The sequence below is a fragment of the Miniopterus schreibersii genome, assembly GCF_964146895.1.
Source record: "Miniopterus schreibersii genome assembly, chromosome: 16".
In the NCBI taxonomy this organism is placed as follows: Eukaryota; Metazoa; Chordata; class Mammalia; order Chiroptera; family Miniopteridae; genus Miniopterus; species Miniopterus schreibersii.
The window spans coordinates 3,503,645-3,521,024 of record NC_138116.1 but is presented as its reverse complement, the minus strand read 5'-3'; the positions used below and the strand labels follow the sequence as shown (position 1 = coordinate 3,521,024).

General features: G+C 59.0%; 2 protein-coding genes across 7 annotated transcripts in view; both read left to right on the top strand.

Annotated features, from left to right (window-relative positions):
- LLGL2 (LLGL scribble cell polarity complex component 2) overlaps positions 1-1,192 on the top strand; it is a 30,393-nt gene extending 29,201 nt beyond the window's left edge. For 2 of the 6 annotated variants that reach the window (XM_081115555.1, XM_081115554.1), the window contains exons 23-26: positions 137-184; positions 374-416; positions 545-583; positions 840-1,191. In XM_081115555.1, the coding sequence (XP_080971681.1) occupies positions 137-184; positions 374-416; positions 545-583; positions 840-876 (167 nt within the window). In that variant the 3' untranslated portion in view covers positions 877-1,191. Of the gene's footprint in view, positions 1-136; positions 185-373; positions 417-544; positions 584-839 lie in introns of all 6 variants that reach the window. The other 4 variants (XM_081115557.1, XM_081115556.1, XR_013997347.1 and 1 more) reach the window with 3 other exon arrangements.
- Positions 1,193-4,028: 2,836 nt separating this feature from the next.
- MYO15B (myosin XVB) overlaps positions 4,029-17,380 on the top strand; it is a gene marked incomplete at its 5' end in the record, with an annotated part of 28,882 nt that continues 15,530 nt past the window's right edge. The window contains 21 exon segments of the mRNA XM_081161989.1: positions 4,029-6,112; positions 6,503-6,566; positions 6,761-6,870; positions 7,037-7,111; positions 7,462-7,558; positions 7,782-7,885; positions 8,046-8,109; positions 8,270-8,383; positions 8,523-8,684; positions 9,269-9,382; positions 9,497-9,555; positions 9,632-9,764; positions 10,746-10,841; positions 11,095-11,226; positions 12,985-13,110; positions 14,603-14,680; positions 14,919-15,034; positions 15,121-15,166; positions 15,315-15,439; positions 15,869-15,986; positions 16,238-16,401. Coding sequence (XP_081018115.1) covers positions 4,029-6,112; positions 6,503-6,566; positions 6,761-6,870; positions 7,037-7,111; positions 7,462-7,558; positions 7,782-7,885; positions 8,046-8,109; positions 8,270-8,383; positions 8,523-8,684; positions 9,269-9,382; positions 9,497-9,555; positions 9,632-9,764; positions 10,746-10,841; positions 11,095-11,226; positions 12,985-13,110; positions 14,603-14,680; positions 14,919-15,034; positions 15,121-15,166; positions 15,315-15,439; positions 15,869-15,986; positions 16,238-16,401 — 4,181 coding nt within the window.

Here is a 17,380-nt window from a genome sequence, read left to right as displayed (position 1 = left end):
GTTCAAGCTGGGGGTAGAAAAAGCATCCCCTCCAGTCCTGGGCTCTGGGTTCTGGGCCCCAGCACCCCCACCCCAGTAAGGAGTAGCTGAGCAGGGAGGGGCTCAGGGCTCTCCTGACCTGGTCTCTGCCTTCCAGAGAAGAGGCCTGGCCCGGTGATGGAGCACGCTCTGCTCAATGATGAGAGTGAGTTGGGGTGGGAGTTGGGGGGCTGGCAAGAGGGATGTTCCTGGGGGAGGTTTGGAAGGCCGGGGTGGAACTGAGGGTCTTTTCCCTGAGAGGGACAGACCCACCCAGCACCTCATCAGTAAAAGGGAGAGAAAGGCTTGTGTGTGAACCAGCCCCTGCTGGCCTCACCTGGCCTCTGGTCCCCAGGGGTCCTGAAGGAGATCCAGAGCACGCTGGAGGGAGACCGAGGGTGAGTCACTGCCCAGGGATAGGTTTCAGGAATAGGCCCCAGGGTGCCGGGAGAGCTCTGAGGATGAGGGTCCTTGTCTGGCCATCCCAGTCCCCACAGAGGGTGACTGCCCTGTCTCACCCATGCAGGAGCTATGGTGATTGGCGTTCTCAGCAAGTGGCCATGAGGTACAGCCTTAGCAATGGGGGAGGTAGAGGCCCTGAGACCTGCTGCTAGGTGGGGAGCGGCTGGGAGGGCACGCTCCTGGGGAAGGATAGGAGGAAGACCTCCCCCTCCCCAATACCCTATGGACCAAGAGTCCATCCCAGCCCTGACACTTGCCCCAGTTGTCCTGGAAAACTCCATGTCTGGCTCAGGGTGCGTGACAGGCCCCGTCCTGCCCAGGATGCACCTGATTTGCTGTCACTCTACCTCCTTCCACAGCCGAGTGACCGGGCCGCACATCCAGGCTGCACGGTGAACACACACTACTGAGGGCTCTTCCTTGGGGCACTGATCCACCTGGAGAGGCCCATGCACAGGGCTGGGCTGGGGGCTGGGGGCTCTCTCAGCTTCCACTCTGCTGCTGCTCCTGGCCTTGGGAGAGGAGGGACCCCAGGCTCTGGGGCTGCCCCTCCCCGGGCCTTGTCTGTCTCAGTCCTTTTGTCAATGTTGCACAGTTTTTATCACCCCCCCCCCCCCGCTTTTTGTAGTGGGCTGGGTTTTAAATTATAAATTTTAACTGCCTCTGGGTGGAAAAGTTTTTAATAAACACCTTATTACCTCTTCACTGGTTCAACAGCTTTGATTTTTTTAATTGTGCAGAAATTTTCCACGTAAGTGGACACGATCATTAGCTGGTTCCTTGTTTTGGGCCCTGGAGTTCGTCCCCTGGACCAGGCTGGTGCTCAGGAGACTCTGCTTTGTAAGCCATTTGAATCAAAGCAAACTACCTGGTTATGTCTGAACACTACTGGCCCTTCTGTCTCTGGGAATAAATGGCAGGAGTTAACCATCTTGAGTCTGTCCACTATCCCTGGCTCAGGGGCTGAGGGCGCCCCCTTGCAGTGAGAAGGGGAAAACACCCAGTGTCTCAGACTTGGAGGCTTCCTCCAGACATCAGGAAGGACTGGTCTGCTTGCTGTGGGAATGAGTGCAGAGCTGAAGCTGGCTGGCAGGAAGTGAGGTGAGACCGCCAAGCGTCCAGGGCCCTACTGGGGGCCCTGCAGCCTCATGAGAGTGAGGGCACTGTCGTGTGCATAAGGGCCCACCCTGGCCCGAGAAGGGAAAGGGCCTGTTGGAAGGACACTAAGTAGCTCACAGAGCAGAGGACGGACGCAGCGTGGGGGCATCCTACCGGCTCGCCCTCCAGCTGAGCACGTCCAGCTCAAGAGTCTGGATTTTGGAACTTGGGCCATTTGAATGCCCCTTGTTTCTCCTTAGAAGGGGTGGAGGCTTCCTGAGATGGGAGCCACAAGAACTGTGAGGAGTGGGGAGAAACGGTTTCCCAGAGGACAGCTGTCCCCATAAGAATAGAGGCAGGGTGCTGAGCAGATGGAAAGACGGAAAGAGCTGCAAATGGGAGGGGGGCACAGACTCCACAGTTAGGCCTGGACTCTATCTGAGGCAAGGGGAGCCCTGGAGGGCGCCCACTTCCCTGCTCTGCCCCTGTTTTCCGGGAAGCGGAATGATAGTGCTCCCACAGGATCTGGTGTGAGGTTCATGAGTCCGGGAGGGTAATGAGGGAATGATCGGGTGACCTCTTGTCAGGAAGAACAGAAAAACTAAGCTTTACTGTTTATACCTTGGGTTAGCTCTGGGGTCCTCAGTCTGTAGGTCAGAGGGTCATGAGCTAAAAGTGGGTGCCAAGGAGGGAGTGGGAAGATCCACCCAGAGAGCTGGACAGCAACCCTGACCAGCCTATGGAGGTTTGTACAGTTTCTGACTATCAGTTTTAGGGAATTAACAGCTTTTTAAAAAGTCTGGTTAGCTAAACTAACTCACGCAAATGAACAAGTGACATGAAGTTTCCTGCCAAGAAACCAAGAGTTAAAGATAATGGTAATGCTACAAGCACTAGTAGATCAGAAGAAAAAGATGGAGCCAGCACTTCCATGGATTAGGGGAGCTTTGTGGCTGCAGCAGTGATCTGGCTGATCAGGCTGAACAAGAAGTTGACAACACACACACACCCCTGAAATGATGACGAAAATGCACTGAAAATGGATCTGTATCCGCACTCATTAAGGACGGACGAGCTTTGTCTTAAGTACACTCTGCTTTGAAATATGTCGGTGGCTTGCATATTTCAGTTCTAAAAACATTCTCATATTGGGAGTGTGAGATTAACAATTTTTACTTATAGCCGTGCACAAATGGAAGGGCTTGGCAGTCTCTGGAAAGTGGATTAATGGAAGCTGGGCTGGCAGGGAGAGGAGCTAAGGGTCCTTCCAGCAGCTGCCCAAGGAGAGGTGACAATAGTGGCGAAAAGGAGCTATTGAGAGGTTGAATTGACAAAGACAGCTGCCATGGAGAAGACGAGTGAGTGGGGAAGGGAGAAGGTCACTGCTGATCCCAGGGCCTTGGAGAGGTACTGTAGCAGCTGGACACCTGGTCTAGAGACAGACCTTTGTCTTGGAAGTCAGGCAAATCCAGCCCTTGAACACTGGCCTTGCCGGTGACTGGCGGCGTGACCTTGGGTGAATGACCTCACTCCTCTGCCTTAGTTTACTTATCTGTAAAATTGGGCATAATAATAGGGCCTCCCTCAGAGGGTTGTAAACATTAAATGAGAGACTGTAAAATTGCACAGCATCTGCCTCCTTAGTCAACACCCGACCAAAGGAGGTGAAAGTCATGGTTGATGGTGGCTAAGGATAGAGGAGGAGCGGTTCCTGGAAGGAGGGAGGGGTGGAGTCAGAAGAGGGCTGGGCGCAGCCTGGGGCGGTTTACAATACTTGTGAACAAAGCAGGTGACCAGTAGGAGAGGAGGGAGAACTGGTCTAGGGGGTGGAGCCCCCCTCCCCCCCTCCGGTGTCAGGTTGACCAGTTGAAGGTGTGCATTCCTGTGTTATGCTCTCTGCTTTATATTTCACCAGCTAAACAACAACAACAAAACTCATGTGGTGCTCGCCGTGTGCCAAGGTCAGCCTGGTCCTGGCCTTCTGGAGCAATCCAGGGGGCTAAGGGAGGAGGCCGGGTGCCCTCTGGAGCCCCAAGGACTAGGAGGATGGCTCGGACAGGTTCTTCCCGCCCCCGCCCGCCCCGCAGCGCGGCGCGGCGGCCGCTGCACCTGGGCCCCCTCCGCGTGGCGCGGCGCCCGGCTGGCCTCGCTGGCAGTGACCCCCCGGTGGACCAGCTGCCCTGCTCGCGGCCTTTGTCCGACGCTGCAGCGTCTCCTCTTTCCCCGGCGGCCTCCGCTTCATTGTTTTTCCAGGGGTCAGGCCCCACACTGACACCTGCATTATTGATGCTCGTGCGTAAGGCGGAGTCGCGGGGCTGGGGGGAGGGGATGAGCCTGGAGACCCCGCGGGAGCGGAGCCCGGGTGGCGCACTGCGCGGGGCTGAGGCAGCCGGGTCCGAGGGAAGGGGAGGAGAGAAGGCACCAGGAAGCCCCTCTTCACTGCCCCCGCCATGGGCGGGAGAAAAGGCAAAGCGCCCCGGTGCCCCGAGGGGCCTGAGAGGCGGGACTCGGGGGAGCAGGAGTCCGGGTCCGCCAGCGCGGGCGGCGCGCCCCGCGGGGAACGCCGACGGGGCGGCGGAAAGGCCGGAGGATCGAGACCCGTCTCGGAGCCCGCTGCCGCCGGAGCCCAGGGGACCCCTGGTGGCCGCAGGAAGCCCGCCGCCGAGGGGGCCGGCGGCTGCGGACGCCCAGGGGCTGGGTCTCCACCAGCGGCCCAGGGGAGACGGGGCAGCGCGAGACGCCCGGGGCGCGCGCCTAAGGAGAGCCGCGAGCCCGGGGACAGCCGCGGGGGGCGCCCGCAGGATGACGGTCTCCCCCGGGGAGAAGGGAGGACGGGCGAGCACGGCCGGCGCAGGAGGAGGCGAAAAGGGCGGGGACCCTCGGCGAGGCGGGGCCGCCGAGAGCCTCGGAGCCTCGACGGGGACACGTCGGGCGGAGACCCGGGCGGCTCCGGCCCCGACAGCGAAGCCCGAGAGGACCGGGAAAGCGGCAGCCAGAGCGGCGGGGCTCCCGAGCTGGAGCCCAACTCAGAGCAAAACGACGCGGGCTCGGGAGGCACCCAGGCCGGGGCGGAGGCGGCGCTGGAGCAGGGCGAGCCCCGGAGCAGCGACGGCGGGAGCGGCCACGAGCCGCGCCCCGAACCCCGGAGCCGGGAAGGGTCGTTGGGGTTGGGGACAGGGCCCCAGGCAGCCACTGAGGATTCCGGGACAGACACGGACTGGAGTCCGGAGGAGGCCGGGTCTGGACGGGGCCCGCGGACAGCCCCAGGACCCGGGAGCCGGGTCACGGAGGCCGAAGAAGCTGAGCCGGGCTGGAAAGGCACGACCTCCGGCTCCCTCGAGGGCATCCTCGCGGGCGTCCCCAAGAGCTCGCGGGCTTCTCGGGACCCCAGGCAGGCCGGGGACACAAGGGACAAGGGGGCGCAGCCGGAGACTGAGCCCGGAGGAGCCAAGGCCTCGACTGCCAGGGCTCCGCGCCTCCAGGTCGTCGAGGTGTTGGGGAAGGTGCCAGCAGCGGGGAGCGAGAGCGACAGCGACAGCGAGGCAGGGGGTGCAGGGGGAGACGGGCCGGGGGACCCAGCGCCCCTGGCCGCCCTCGTGGCGCTCCACCGGCTCCGCGCGAAGGCCCCACCAGGCCCCGCTCCCCAGGCCGCGGGTCCCCGTGGCACCGGCCTCAAGAAGAGGCTCCTTCGCGTGGCCCAGGCCCTGGGCCTCCTGCGGTGGCTGTGGCGTCTGCTCGGGCTGCGCGCACGCGAGGGGCGGGAGGCGGAGCCGCGCGCGGGCCAGGGCGCCGGGGCGGGGTCGCGGGCAGGCGAGGGGCGGGGTCGCGGGCCGGCGCCGCCGCGCCGTCTAGGGCTGCGCCTGGCGGGCCTGGTGGGGCTGGGGGCACGGCCGAGGGCTCCCCCTGGCGGCAGCCAGAGCTCCCCGCAGGCCGCCAAGAGCCCCGCCGGCCGCGACCCTTCCAAGGACCCGGGCGCGACTCCGGACCCTAAGTTTGCGGTCGTGTTCCCGAGAATCCACGGGGCGGGGAGGGCGCCGAGCGGCCCGAGCTCAGAGGGCGCGTCCGCGGACGCCCCCGCCGGGGAGGGGCGCGTATGGCCTCGTGCGGGGGCCTCCAGGGACGGCGAGGGGCGCAGGGCGAGCGGAGGAGGGGAGGCCGGGCCGCGCCGCGGTTCTCTCCTCGGCCAGGCTCCCCCCGACGAGCCCCCGCTGGGCGGGAGCGGCTCCGGCAGCGAAGCGGAGCCCGAGAGCTTGGAAGCCGAGGCCCCGCTGCACTGGGCGCAGGGCTCCGACGCCCGCGAGGACCCCGGGCTTGGCACAGACGCGCTGCTGCCCCGACTCACTTTGGAGAGGCGCCCGGGCCCCTGTCGGTCCCAGAGGGAGCGATGGGAGCCCGAGGACGAAGCTGAGGAAGCGCTGGAGAGGGACCTGGAGCTGAGCCTTGGGTCGGGCCTGGGGGCGCTGTCCTTTCCCGGTGCCGACGGCAGGAGCCCAGGCGCCGCCCTGGAGGACACCGAGGACCTGGCCCGGCTGCGGTGAGTGCGCCGGTTCCAACCCTGCCAGGGCTGGGCCACGTAGCTCCGCACATCGCACCCTGCCGCAGTTTTTATAAAACGCAGGGGCGGTTTTGCCTCACTGAAGGTCGTCAGGCTGGCAGGGGCAGGTGAGGGATGGAAATCAGATGCCCCTGCTTGGAACTTCCTGCTCTGATTGGCACAAAGCTGCCCTCCGAGTCAGCAGGGCCCTGCTGGGAAGCCCCCTTGGGGGCGGGTAACTTAGCAGCCCAGCCCCTGTGCTGTGGATGGGGCTCTGGGAGGGCCCACGACTTGCCCAAAATGTCTCTGCAGCCAGTGGCAGCAATAACCAGGGACCTCCCCGCACCCCCACCCCCAACTCTCTGCTCCCCCACCGTGCTGTCCCCACAGACCGCTGTGTGACAGCTCCGTGCTGCTGTGTCTGAAGAAGAGGTTTCACCTGGGCCGAATCTACGTATGGGGGGACCCAGGGAGGGGGCGGTGGGCTGGGACTCCCTTTCCCCTGGGATCAGAGGGCCCTCCAGCACCCCTGGAGCTTCTCTCTCCTTCCCCTTCCTGGGCTGGGTGCGGAACCCTCTCAGGGCCCCATCCCGTTTGCATCCCCTGCTCCTTCCATGTTCTGGTGAGAGCTTCTGCTTTCTTCCCCAGACCTTTGGGGGGCCCCTCCTGCTCGCTCTGAACCCCCACTGGCCCCTGCCTCTCTTCTCACCTGAGGTCCTGGCCACCTACCGCCCCAGGAAGGCCCCCAATACCACCCCGTAAGTGACTTTCCCCACCAACCTTTGCTCACCTCTCCTGGCGGCTAAGCCCTAGCATGTCCCGTTGGCTGAGGTCCTAGGGATGGTGGGCACATCCTGCCTCCACCCGGGAGGGCCCCAGATGCCCCTGGCAACCTTCTCATCTGCCCCCTCCCTCTTTCCCCAGACACATCTTTGCCATCGTGGCATCGGCCTATAGCCTCTCTCAGAGCACTGGGCAGGGCACGTGCATTCTCCTCAGGTGAGTGGTGGCTGCTGTTTGCCTGAACTGACAGGCGACACCAAGAGGGCTGGGAAGCGGTGGGGCGGGTGAGTCTGCATTGAAACTGCCCCTCTGCTCCACTGGTAGCAGCTCTGGACTTCCGAAGGGCTGTGGTCCTGGCTGAAGTCACCACATGTGCCCCTTGAATGAGGCACCTCAGCGATTTTCTTCTGTTGGTCTCCAGGCTCCGGGTCAATCTTTCTGCATTTTGGGGGGCCTCCACTAGGGTGAATACCACTTCCAGTTGGGCATGTCCCCACTTCCTTGGCTCAATGGGGTTGTCCTATGGGCCCCTTCTTGGAGACCCTGCCAGCCCCTCCCTCTTGCAGTGGGCACAGCGGCTCAGGGAAGACAGAAGCTGCCAAACAGATCGTGCGGTTCCTAAGCAGCCTGGAGCAGGAGCAGATGAGGGACAGAGGATGTCAGGTGAGGCCATTTCCCAGGACCATCCTTCTCCTTTGGGCCAGAAGAGTGGTCTTCAGGTCTCTGGCTTCTCCTCGGGGACAGCCCCAGGCATTGTCTACTGCGGGAACAAGGTAGGGTGGGCTAGACCAGCACGGTCCCCGGCACAGAGTGCCCTCAGCTGGGAGCCTGGTCAGCGGGCCCCACTGCTTCCTCTGGGGAAACTTGAATGCCCTTCCCCATCTAGCTGAACGATTTGCTGCCCTTGCTGGGCAGCTTTGGCCATGCCAAGACAGTCCTCAATGCCAACGCCAGCCGCTTCGGCCAGGTCTTATGCCTCTGCCTGCAGCAGTAAGTGATGGGGGTCCAGGTGGGCACAGGGGGCACCCACAATCAGTACCCTGGGAAGCTGAGGCTGCTGCCCATGGGTCCAGCCCATGGTGGATCCCATTCTGAGCGGGGCCCCTGGGTTGCACTCTGGGCACCCTCACCCAGTGTCCTGTGCCCACAGTGGGGTCATCGTGGGAGCTTCTGTGTCACACTATCTGCTTGAGACCTCGAGGGTGGTGTTCCAGGTAATACCCACCCTGCGGCTCCTAGAGTGGGAAAGAGGGAGGGGCCACTGGGGGGCTGTGGTCCCTAAGCCCCAGGCCTGCCTTCCCCAGGACTTTCCTTGCTGTCTTGGGGCACAGGACAAGGCCACTCTTTCCCCTAAGCCAGTCCTTCTCCCCCAAGGCCCAGACTGAGCGGAGTTTCCATGTTTTTTACGAGCTGCTGACAGGGCTGGACCCCATGGAACGGGAGCAGCTGTCCCTGCAGGAGCCGGAGACTTACTACTACCTCAACCAGGTGGGGACAAGGTCCACACAAAGCGGGCAGCAGGGCCTGCCCAGGGAGGGGTCTCGGTGCAGGAGTCTGAAGAGGAGCCGGAGTAGAGCAAGGCTGTGGGTGGCCAGGCCCTGCTCCCCACCCCTGCTGTGCTTTGCAGGGCCGGGCCTGCAGGCTCCAGGGCAAGGAGGATGCCCAGGACTTCACAGCACTGGTGAAGGCCCTGCAGGCGCTGGGCTTGTGCCCCGAGGAGTTGACTGCAGTCTGGGCCATGCTGGCCACCATCCTGCAGCTGGGCAACATCTGCTTCTCCTCATCAGAGGTGCGCTCCCCTGAGGCGAGGGGCCCATGGGGCTTGTTTTCGTAATCAGGGCAGCAATAGCGACGCCCTACACGTGTATGTGGGAGACTGCAAAGCCCTGGGCCACCCTTGGGCCTCCCTGCTGTCCTGGAGATCAGGCAGAGCCCCATCGTCTAGAGGAGAAAAACAGGTCTGGAATTTTGGCATCTGTGCCACTGCCTGACCCCCTCAGCTGCTACCCCCAGGAAGCATTCCTGGTACTAACTGAGCAGCTGTTAAGTACCAGGCACATATGTTAAGTACCAGGCACATATGTTATGCAGTTCTCAGGACAACACCGGAGCGTAAGGAGTGTGTTTCCACTTTTGCAATAAGACAGTGGAGGTTCAGAGAGGAGAGACTTGTCAGGCAGGCCAGCTAGTGAAGAGGTAAAGTCAGGACTCACACTCAGGGCCCTCAGACTCCAGAGCCGGCTCCTACCAGCCCAGATCTATCTATCTTTGGGTAACAGGGCAGCTGCCAGGCAAAGCAAGGCCCAGCCTCCACACTGGGACGTGGCCATTGCATAAGCAGAGCTCTCCCTCCTCCCTCCTTCTTCTGTCCAGAGGGAGTCCCAGGAGGTGGCTGCCCTGTCCAGCTGGGCTGAGATCCACACAGCAGCCCGGTTGCTGCGGGTGCCGCCCGAGCGCCTGGAGGGGGCTGTCACCAGGAGGGTCATGGTGAGCTCGGGGGTTCTGGGGAGGTGTGGGCACGGCCAGACCCCCTGATGGCTTGCTGAGTGCCCACGCGGGCCTTGGGCCTGACATACCACGAGCACACCCTCTGCCCTCCAGGAGACTCCTTATGGCCCGGCCTCAAGATCCCTACCCGTGGAGAGTGCCATTGATGCCAGGTGGCCCTGGGGGCAGGAGAGAGCCACAGCCTTCCCTGGTACCCTGCTGCACGTGGCTCACACACCATGCCCACAGGGATGCCCTGGCCAAGGCCCTGTACTCACGGCTCTTCACCTGGCTTCTGGAGAAGACCAACACGCTGCTGGCCCCCCCCGGGGAGGGAGGCAGCATGAACACCATCACTGTCGTGGACGTCTATGGCTTTGAGGTCACTCCTCGGGTGGGGCCCTGGACGGGGTGCCCGCCTCATCCTGATTATTTCTGGGGGCCCCAGCAGTTCTAGCTTCCCTGGGAGGGGCACTCATGAGCTGCTTGCCTGCCTGGCCCTGAGATGCTCCACGGGACAGCTGCACACTCCGTGGGTACAGCCACTCTGCCCTGCTCTGTCTAGTCCTGACGCCGCCTCTGGAGAGCCCTGTCCTCCTTGGCTTCACAGAGTCTCACAGGAGCCTCCAAGGCAGCGGAAGATGAAGGCCCTAGGATGGGTCAGCCCTCGGCCTCACCTCCCGTGCACTAAGAGCCCTCAAATCCCCCTGACTTTCGTAAGCTCTTCACCCCTTCCCAGAGGATCCTGCCTCCTCAGGGCAGGGAGGAGGGGGCCAGAATAAGAGGCAGCCCCACCCTGAGTCCCTGCATGGGCCCTGTTCACTGACCCCTGCCCTCTCCTGCTCTCCAGTATGTCCTTGGTGACCATGACAAGAGTGTGTGTGTGTGTGTGTGTGTGTGTGTGTGTATGTGTGTTTTAGAGCATGTCAAAACCCTCTGAACAAAGCTACAAGAAGTGAGGGCTCTGCTGGGCTTACTGGGGGGCACAGAGGAAGGAGTCTGTAATCCCTCCAGGAGGAATGTCGGAAGACTTCTTGGAGGCGGTAGCCTGGAGCCCTGCTTATGAGGATGTGGGATTCGGAGAGCCAGTGGGCTAAGTCATAGGCAAAGGAGTCTTCCAGACCACAGGGTGTCTGTGACCAGAGGCTTCACGGCTCAGTCATGCTGAGGCAGAGGGCAGGGGTGTGGAATCCTAGAGGGAGGCCTATGGCCTTTGCACTTGACCCTGCAGGATGCAGCATCAGCCGTGGGGCACCACTCCTCCCTGAGTGCTGGGAGGGGGATGAAGGGCGCCAGGCCCCCCACACCTGCCTGGTGCCTCCACCTCAGGTGGGTGCCCACCTCACTGCCCATGTGCCCCCAGGCACTGCGGGTGAATGGCCTAGAGCAACTGTGCAACAACCTCGCCAGTGAGCGTCTCCAGCTCTTCTCCAGCCAGATGCTGCTGGCCCAGGAGGAGGTGAGGGGACTTGGGCGTGGATGTGGCAGGGGGACACCCAGCTATTTCCCAGAACAGAGGCCATTTCTGGGAAAGAGAGAGCACTGCTCTGAGACTTCTACCCCAAAGCCTGCTTGCTGTGGGCCATCTTGGTCCTTCTGAACCTCAATTTTCTCATCTGTAAAATGGGATAGCCATCCTCGCTGTGGCTCAGATGAGGTCCCCCACGAATGTGGGTGGGCTCCGTAAACGGCCGAATGCTGGCTGTTCCCAGGAGGAGTGCCGGCGAGAGTTACTGCCCTGGGTGCCCATCCCCCAGCCTCCGAGGGAGTCCTGCCTGGACCTCCTGGTAGACCAGCCCCACAGCCTCCTGAGTATCCTGGATGCCCAGACCTGGCTGTCCCAGGTGAGCCCCCAGTGGCAAGGACAAGGAGTGGGGGAGCAATAAGGCGATGGGTCCAGAGATGCTGCCCACGAACCTTCAGTACAGCTTGAGAAGGCAGTGGCCAAACTGGGTTCAAATCCTGTGCTGAATGATCTTGAGCAAGATGTCTGACCTCTCTGAGGTTCCTCAAGTCCTCACTACAGAAGGAGGATGGTAGTGCCTGAGGGGCACAGTGGTGGGGACTGAGCAGGGCTCATGGGAGGCATGCCAGGGCCAGTAGGGGCCAACCCTCAGGACCACGGTGCATGCATTCCTCAAAATACTGACTGCCGTCCACCCGCCCTATTAGCTCCCTGTTACTCTCCAGCCTCTGCCTTCCTTATCATTTATAACACGTGTGTCCATGAGCAATTGCATTGCATGTTTACTCATTGACTCTTCTAAAATAATGGGGGCCCTCGTCTGAAGGGTTTTAGCCCTATCTGTAGTGCCTGGCACACGGCCTAGAGTGCACTAAATATTAAATGAATGAACGAATATGTGTGCCAGGAACTGTGCTAGGGTTAAAAAGGCAAGCAAAAACAGACCCAGCCCCTCCATTAGAGCCCACAGCGCAGCAGGAGAGGCGTTAATGAACGGTAAGCCACACCTGTCTGGCCCTGCGGATGGATGTGCCGGGCACGAGAGCACGTGTGCGGCTTGGGCCTCTGGGATCTAGGCTGTTTGAGCTAAGTAACCATGACCCCGGATGGTGACCCCCCCACTCATTTTCCCATTTAGAGGTTGAAAATAATGGTAGTCAAATGTGATAATATTTCATTGATCAATGTAATATTAATATAAAAGTATTAATATGTAGCCCTGGTCAGTGTGGCTCAGCTGGTTGGAGCATCGTTTTGTGCACTGAAAGGCCCCAGGTTTGGTTCCTAGTCAGGGCACATACCCAGGTTTCGGGTTCGATCCCCGGTTAGGGTGCATATGGGAGGCAACTGAGCAGTGTTTCTCCCTCTCCCTTTCTCTCTCTCTAAAATCAATAAAAACATATACTCAGGCGAGGATTCAAAAAATGTATTAATATGTAACAGATATAAGTTTATTATTATAACAACATATTATATTAGTACGTAACATTCATTTATTAACATACATATTTGAAATCTCTTACCAAATCAACGCAGTGTGTTAATTCATAAATGATTGCTTTTCCCGGTTCAGATTCCGTTCAGTTTTATGAAAACTAGTCTCAGGCGTCTGACATCCCAGGGCCACTTCTGGAATCACCCAGCATGGTTTTCTTAGGCCTGCAGCTTTTCGAGTCTGAGTGGGGTGTTGACCCCCGAGCCGCACGTCCCACCTACAGAGCCCTGAGCGGGTGTTCCCACGCGTTTGTGTTATATGGCCCTTAGCTCCGCGGAATAACCTCTTGCTGGGTTGCTTTTTAAAAGTATTTTTAAAAAGGCTTGCATAGAAACGCCTGGAGCCGCGAGACCATCCTCCCAGGAGTGATTGCTGGGGGTCTTAAAGTCCCCCATTCCTTTTAAATGACGGGTGTTGACCGCCTGAGGCGGCGGTGTCTGGGAGGCAGTGTCTTTCTCAACAGCACTTTGTCGTCCAGTCGCTGGGAACGACAGAGGCGGTCTCCCTGAGTCTAAGGCCTCGGATACGGGGCGACTCTGCCTATCAGCGGGTCTGGGAAACAAGGGAAGCCCCCCTCGCGTTGCTGTGAGCCCGCGCACAGGCGGGAAGCCGGGGCCTGAGGGCAGCCGTCTCTCTTCTCAGGCCACAGACCACACCTTCCTCCAGAAGTGCCACTATCACCACGGCGCCCACCCCTGCTACGCCAAGCCCCAGCTGCCCCTTCCTATCTTCACCGTGAGGCATTACGCGGGGACTGTCACCTATCAGGTATCGGGATGAATCAGGGACAGGCTCCAGGGTGAATCAGTGAGGGAACTGTGACCCTGATGTTTCCTTTCGAAGGTGAGTCACCTGACAGGTGACAGGAGTGGGTGAGGGGAGGCCCCTTCCAAGGCTTGCCCTCAGCCCCAGCCAGTTCTGGGTGAGCGTTAGGGGGCGGGGGGATCAAGGCCGAGGGACCCTCCAGACCACGAGGAGCTGAGCTCAGGACCTGGCTCTGACAACCTCAGGCAGTCTGCTCTCCTCTGAGCCCCGACTTCTGTTCTCATCTGTAACACGGGAGTGGCCATCTGTCCCCCAGCTTTGTCACACGCTGGGTGCTCGCCGAAGGGGTTTTTCCCCTTGCGAGGGGACAGGGGTGTGCCAGTGTCTGTTTGGTCTCCGCTTCCAGTTCTTTGGGTCTGTACCTGGAAGTGGAATGGCTGGATCACACGGTCATCCTGTGTTTAGATTTTTGAGGAGCCACCAAAGAGTTTTCCTCAGCGGCTGCACCATTTCACGTTCCCACCAGCGTGATGAGGGTTCCAATTTCCCTACATTTTTGTCAAAATTTGTTATTTTCCATTTTTGTTTTTTTTTTAATTATAACCATCGTAGTGGGTGTGAACGGTATCTCACTGTGGTTTTTATTTGCGTTTCCCTGATGATTAACGGTGCTGAGAATCTTTTTGTGTGCTTCTGGGGTATTTGTATAGCTTTGGAGAAATGTCTCTTCAAGGCCTTTACCCATTTTTAAATCGAGTTGTTTGTTTTTTTTCTTGTTGAGTCGTAGGAGTTCTGAATAGTAATCCCTTATCTGATAGGTAATATTTTCTCCCATTCTGTGGGGTGTCTTTTTGCTCTCTTAATAATAGCTTTTGGTGCACAAAAGCTTTTAATTTTGATGAAATCTAATTAAATACTTTTTTCTTGCCTGGCTGGTGTGGCTCAAAGGTTGAGTGTTGACCAGGAGATTCCCGGTCAGGGCACATGCCCGGGTTGCGGGCTTGATCCCCAGTTGGGGGCGTGCAGGAGGCAGCCGATCAGTGACTCTCATCACTGATGTTTCTATCTCTCTCCCTCTCCCTTCCTCTCACTGAAATCAATAAAAAAATATTGTTTTTAAATGAAGCTCTTAAAAATATATACTTTTTTCTTTTGTTGCCTGTGCTTTTGGTGCTGTTTTCCAGAGACTGTTGGCAAATCCAGTGTCATGAAGCTTTCTCCCCATGTTTTCTTCTTAGCGTTTTACAGTTTCAGGCCTTGCATTTAGGTCTTTGCCCCATTCACTTTGAGTTAAATTTTGTACATGGTGTGAGAGAAGAGTCCAATTTTATTCTTTTGCATGTGGATTTCCAATTTTCCCAGCACAATTAGTGAAAGAGACAGAGGTGGCCTTTTAACTCAGAGGGGAGAGGCTGGATTATTGACAAAGGGACCAACCTCCACACCAGCCTTCTCTCCTTGCCTTTCCCTCCCTTCCCCACATTGTCTTTTGCAGGTTCACAAATTTTTAAACAGAAACCGGGATCACCTTGACCCTGCCGTGGTAGAAATGCTTGCCCAGAGCCAGCTCCAGGTGCCGCTGCTAGCCCTCGGGCTCCCACCCCTCCACACTCTGTCCCCCCATTCTGCCCTCTTCCCTGGACACTCTTGCTCAAGGGGCTTGCCCTCAAGCCCCTGGCACCTTGGACCATGGCCTGAGCTTGCCGGGGCTGGACGCTATGGGCTGGTCCATCCAGGCTCCCCAGGGTGAGGGCAGGCTGGGCTATGGACAAGCCCTGGAGGGAAGCCGCTCAGCCCCCTCTCTCCCACAGTTGGTGGGCAGCCTATTCCAGGAAGCAGAGCCCCCGGTCAGGGGAGGGCAAGGGAAACCCACACTGGCCTCTCGATTCCAGCAGTCCCTGGGGGACCTCATAGCCCAGCTGGGCAGGTCAGAACAATGCCCCCCCCACCCAATGGCAGGGAGTTGGATGGGAGACTGATCTGTACCCCAGTGACCCCCTCTCCACCCATCAGGAGCCGTGTCTATTTCATCCAATGCCTCAACCCCAACCCCGGAAAGGTGAGCTCCCCAAGCACCTGGCCCCAGAGCCCTCCCACCCCTGCCCTGCCCTTCTCAGCCCCCTCCCCCCTCTTTGTGCCCTGCCCTGCATTTCCCTAGCTTGAGCCCCTTGACTCCACCTCTTATTGGCTCTGTCCCATGGCCACAGCTTCCAGGCCTCTTTGATGTGGGCCACGTGGCCAAGCAGCTGCGCCAGGCAGGTACCCTGGAGGCCGTCGGTGCCCGCAGTGCCAACTTCCCTGTGCGTGTACCCTTCCAGACCTTCCTGGCCAGGTAGGACTCCAGGAAGGGGGCAGCCAAAGGCCCATGCACCTCAGGGATAAGACTCATGAGAAAGGCCCCCTGGAGTGGCTGGTCAACCTGGGGTTCCTTCCCGGTGGAGGTGGACCACTTGCCCAGGGGTCCTGGGCCTGGCACCCAACCCTTCCCTTCATTCTTCTCTCTTTCACCTTCTCTCCCTCCATCTCTCTCTCCTTTCAGTATTCACTGTCCATCTACCCCTCTATACCTCCGGGAGTTCATCTGCCCCTCCTCCATTCAGCAAAACTCTCCTGGGTGCCTAGCACATAGTAGGTACTTTCCAATTTCCAAATCATGTCAAATGACTTAGAGCCTGAATAGACACCTGGGGGCTTGGGTGTCAGTCAGCTGTGGAGGGAGGTTTATGCTGTGCTTGTTCCAACCTTGACTGTCCTCTGGCAGGTTCCGGACCCTGGGGACAGGGGTGCTGGGAGAGCCCTCTGACAGGGAGAGGTGTGGCGCCATCCTGAGCCAGGTGTTAGGGGCTGAGTCGTCCCTCTGTCACCTTGGATCCACCCAGGTGGGTGTGTGTGCAAAGGGGCGGGCATGGCTGGGAAGGGAGAGGCGTATTCCGGAACAAACCCAGGGTTTGGTGGCCCTTCTGGGTAGTCGGGAGATGGAGTGGGGCTGGGTGGCAGGTGTCCCGGGCACCCAGGAGAGTAGATTCTCTGGCCGGAAGGGAGGAAGCTGAGGCCTCAGGCGAAGGGCAGGGTGGGCCTGGCCCCTGGCACCCACACCTGGCCTGACTCCAGCCCACGCCTCTGCCCCCAGATCCTGCTGCAGGAGCCGGGCTGGCAGCAGCTGGAGCAGCACTGGGCCCAGCGTCGCTCCCAGGCGCTGCTTATCCTGCACCGCGGCCTCCGGGCCTGCATCTCCCACCAGCGCCTCCGCCTCCTGCCGCGGATGCAGGCTCGTGTGCGGGGGCTCCAGGCCAGGTCTGCAGGGGTGGGGTGAGGCCCCGGGCCTCTTCAAGGTGGTGGGGCAGGATTGGGGAGACATAAGATCTCAAGGCAAGTGTCCCGGCCCCAGTGCCATTCCATCTGCACTGGCTCCTCCTGGACGGCATCCCCGCCCACACCCATGTAGTCTCTGCTTGAATACCCCCAGTCACAGGACGCTCATCTGTTGAAGCCTCCCAAACCTGCAGCCTTGACTCCTTGAGTATTCTGTTTTCTAGTCTATTCTTCACTCTGCAGCAAGAATGATATTTTATTTTTTTGTTCTTGTTGTTAACCCTCACCCAAGGATATTTTTTCCATTGATTTTTAGAGAGAGTGGAAGGGAGGGGAGGGGAGAGAGAAAGCGAGAGAGAGAGAGAGAGAGAGAGAGAGAGACATCAGTGTAAGAGTGAAACACCGAACTGCCGCCTCCTGCACGCCCCCGACCTGGGGATTGAGCCCCCAACCTGGGCATGTGCCCCGACCGGGAATCAAACGGGACGGCGCCCAACCAGCTGAGCCACACCGGCCAGGGCTACAGGTTTATTTTTAAGGGTTTATCTTGCTCAGGGCTCCTTCATTGAGAAGTCTAGTCTTATACTGGAAAATTCTCAAAGACATTTTATCTGAACATTGTCTCTGCCAGGATCTCCTGTTAGATTTTCAGTGACGTCATTTTTTTTCCCATTTTTAGAGGTTCTGCTTCTTAAATAATAATATTCCAGACTCTATTGAAATGCAAATGAGTTAACACAAATACTGTTATCTGTTTGATTTCAAAATGAGAAGGTGGTCAGATATTTCTACCATAAGAATCATTTGCCTAATAATCTAGAAATCACAAGTCAAACTATTTATTGTCTTGGGTTGCAGAAATGCAGTGTTTTGTGAGTCAACATGTCTCCATTTAAAAATACATAGTAATATGCCATGCACCATTCTAAACACTTATGTCTATAAAAATCCTCATTTTTAT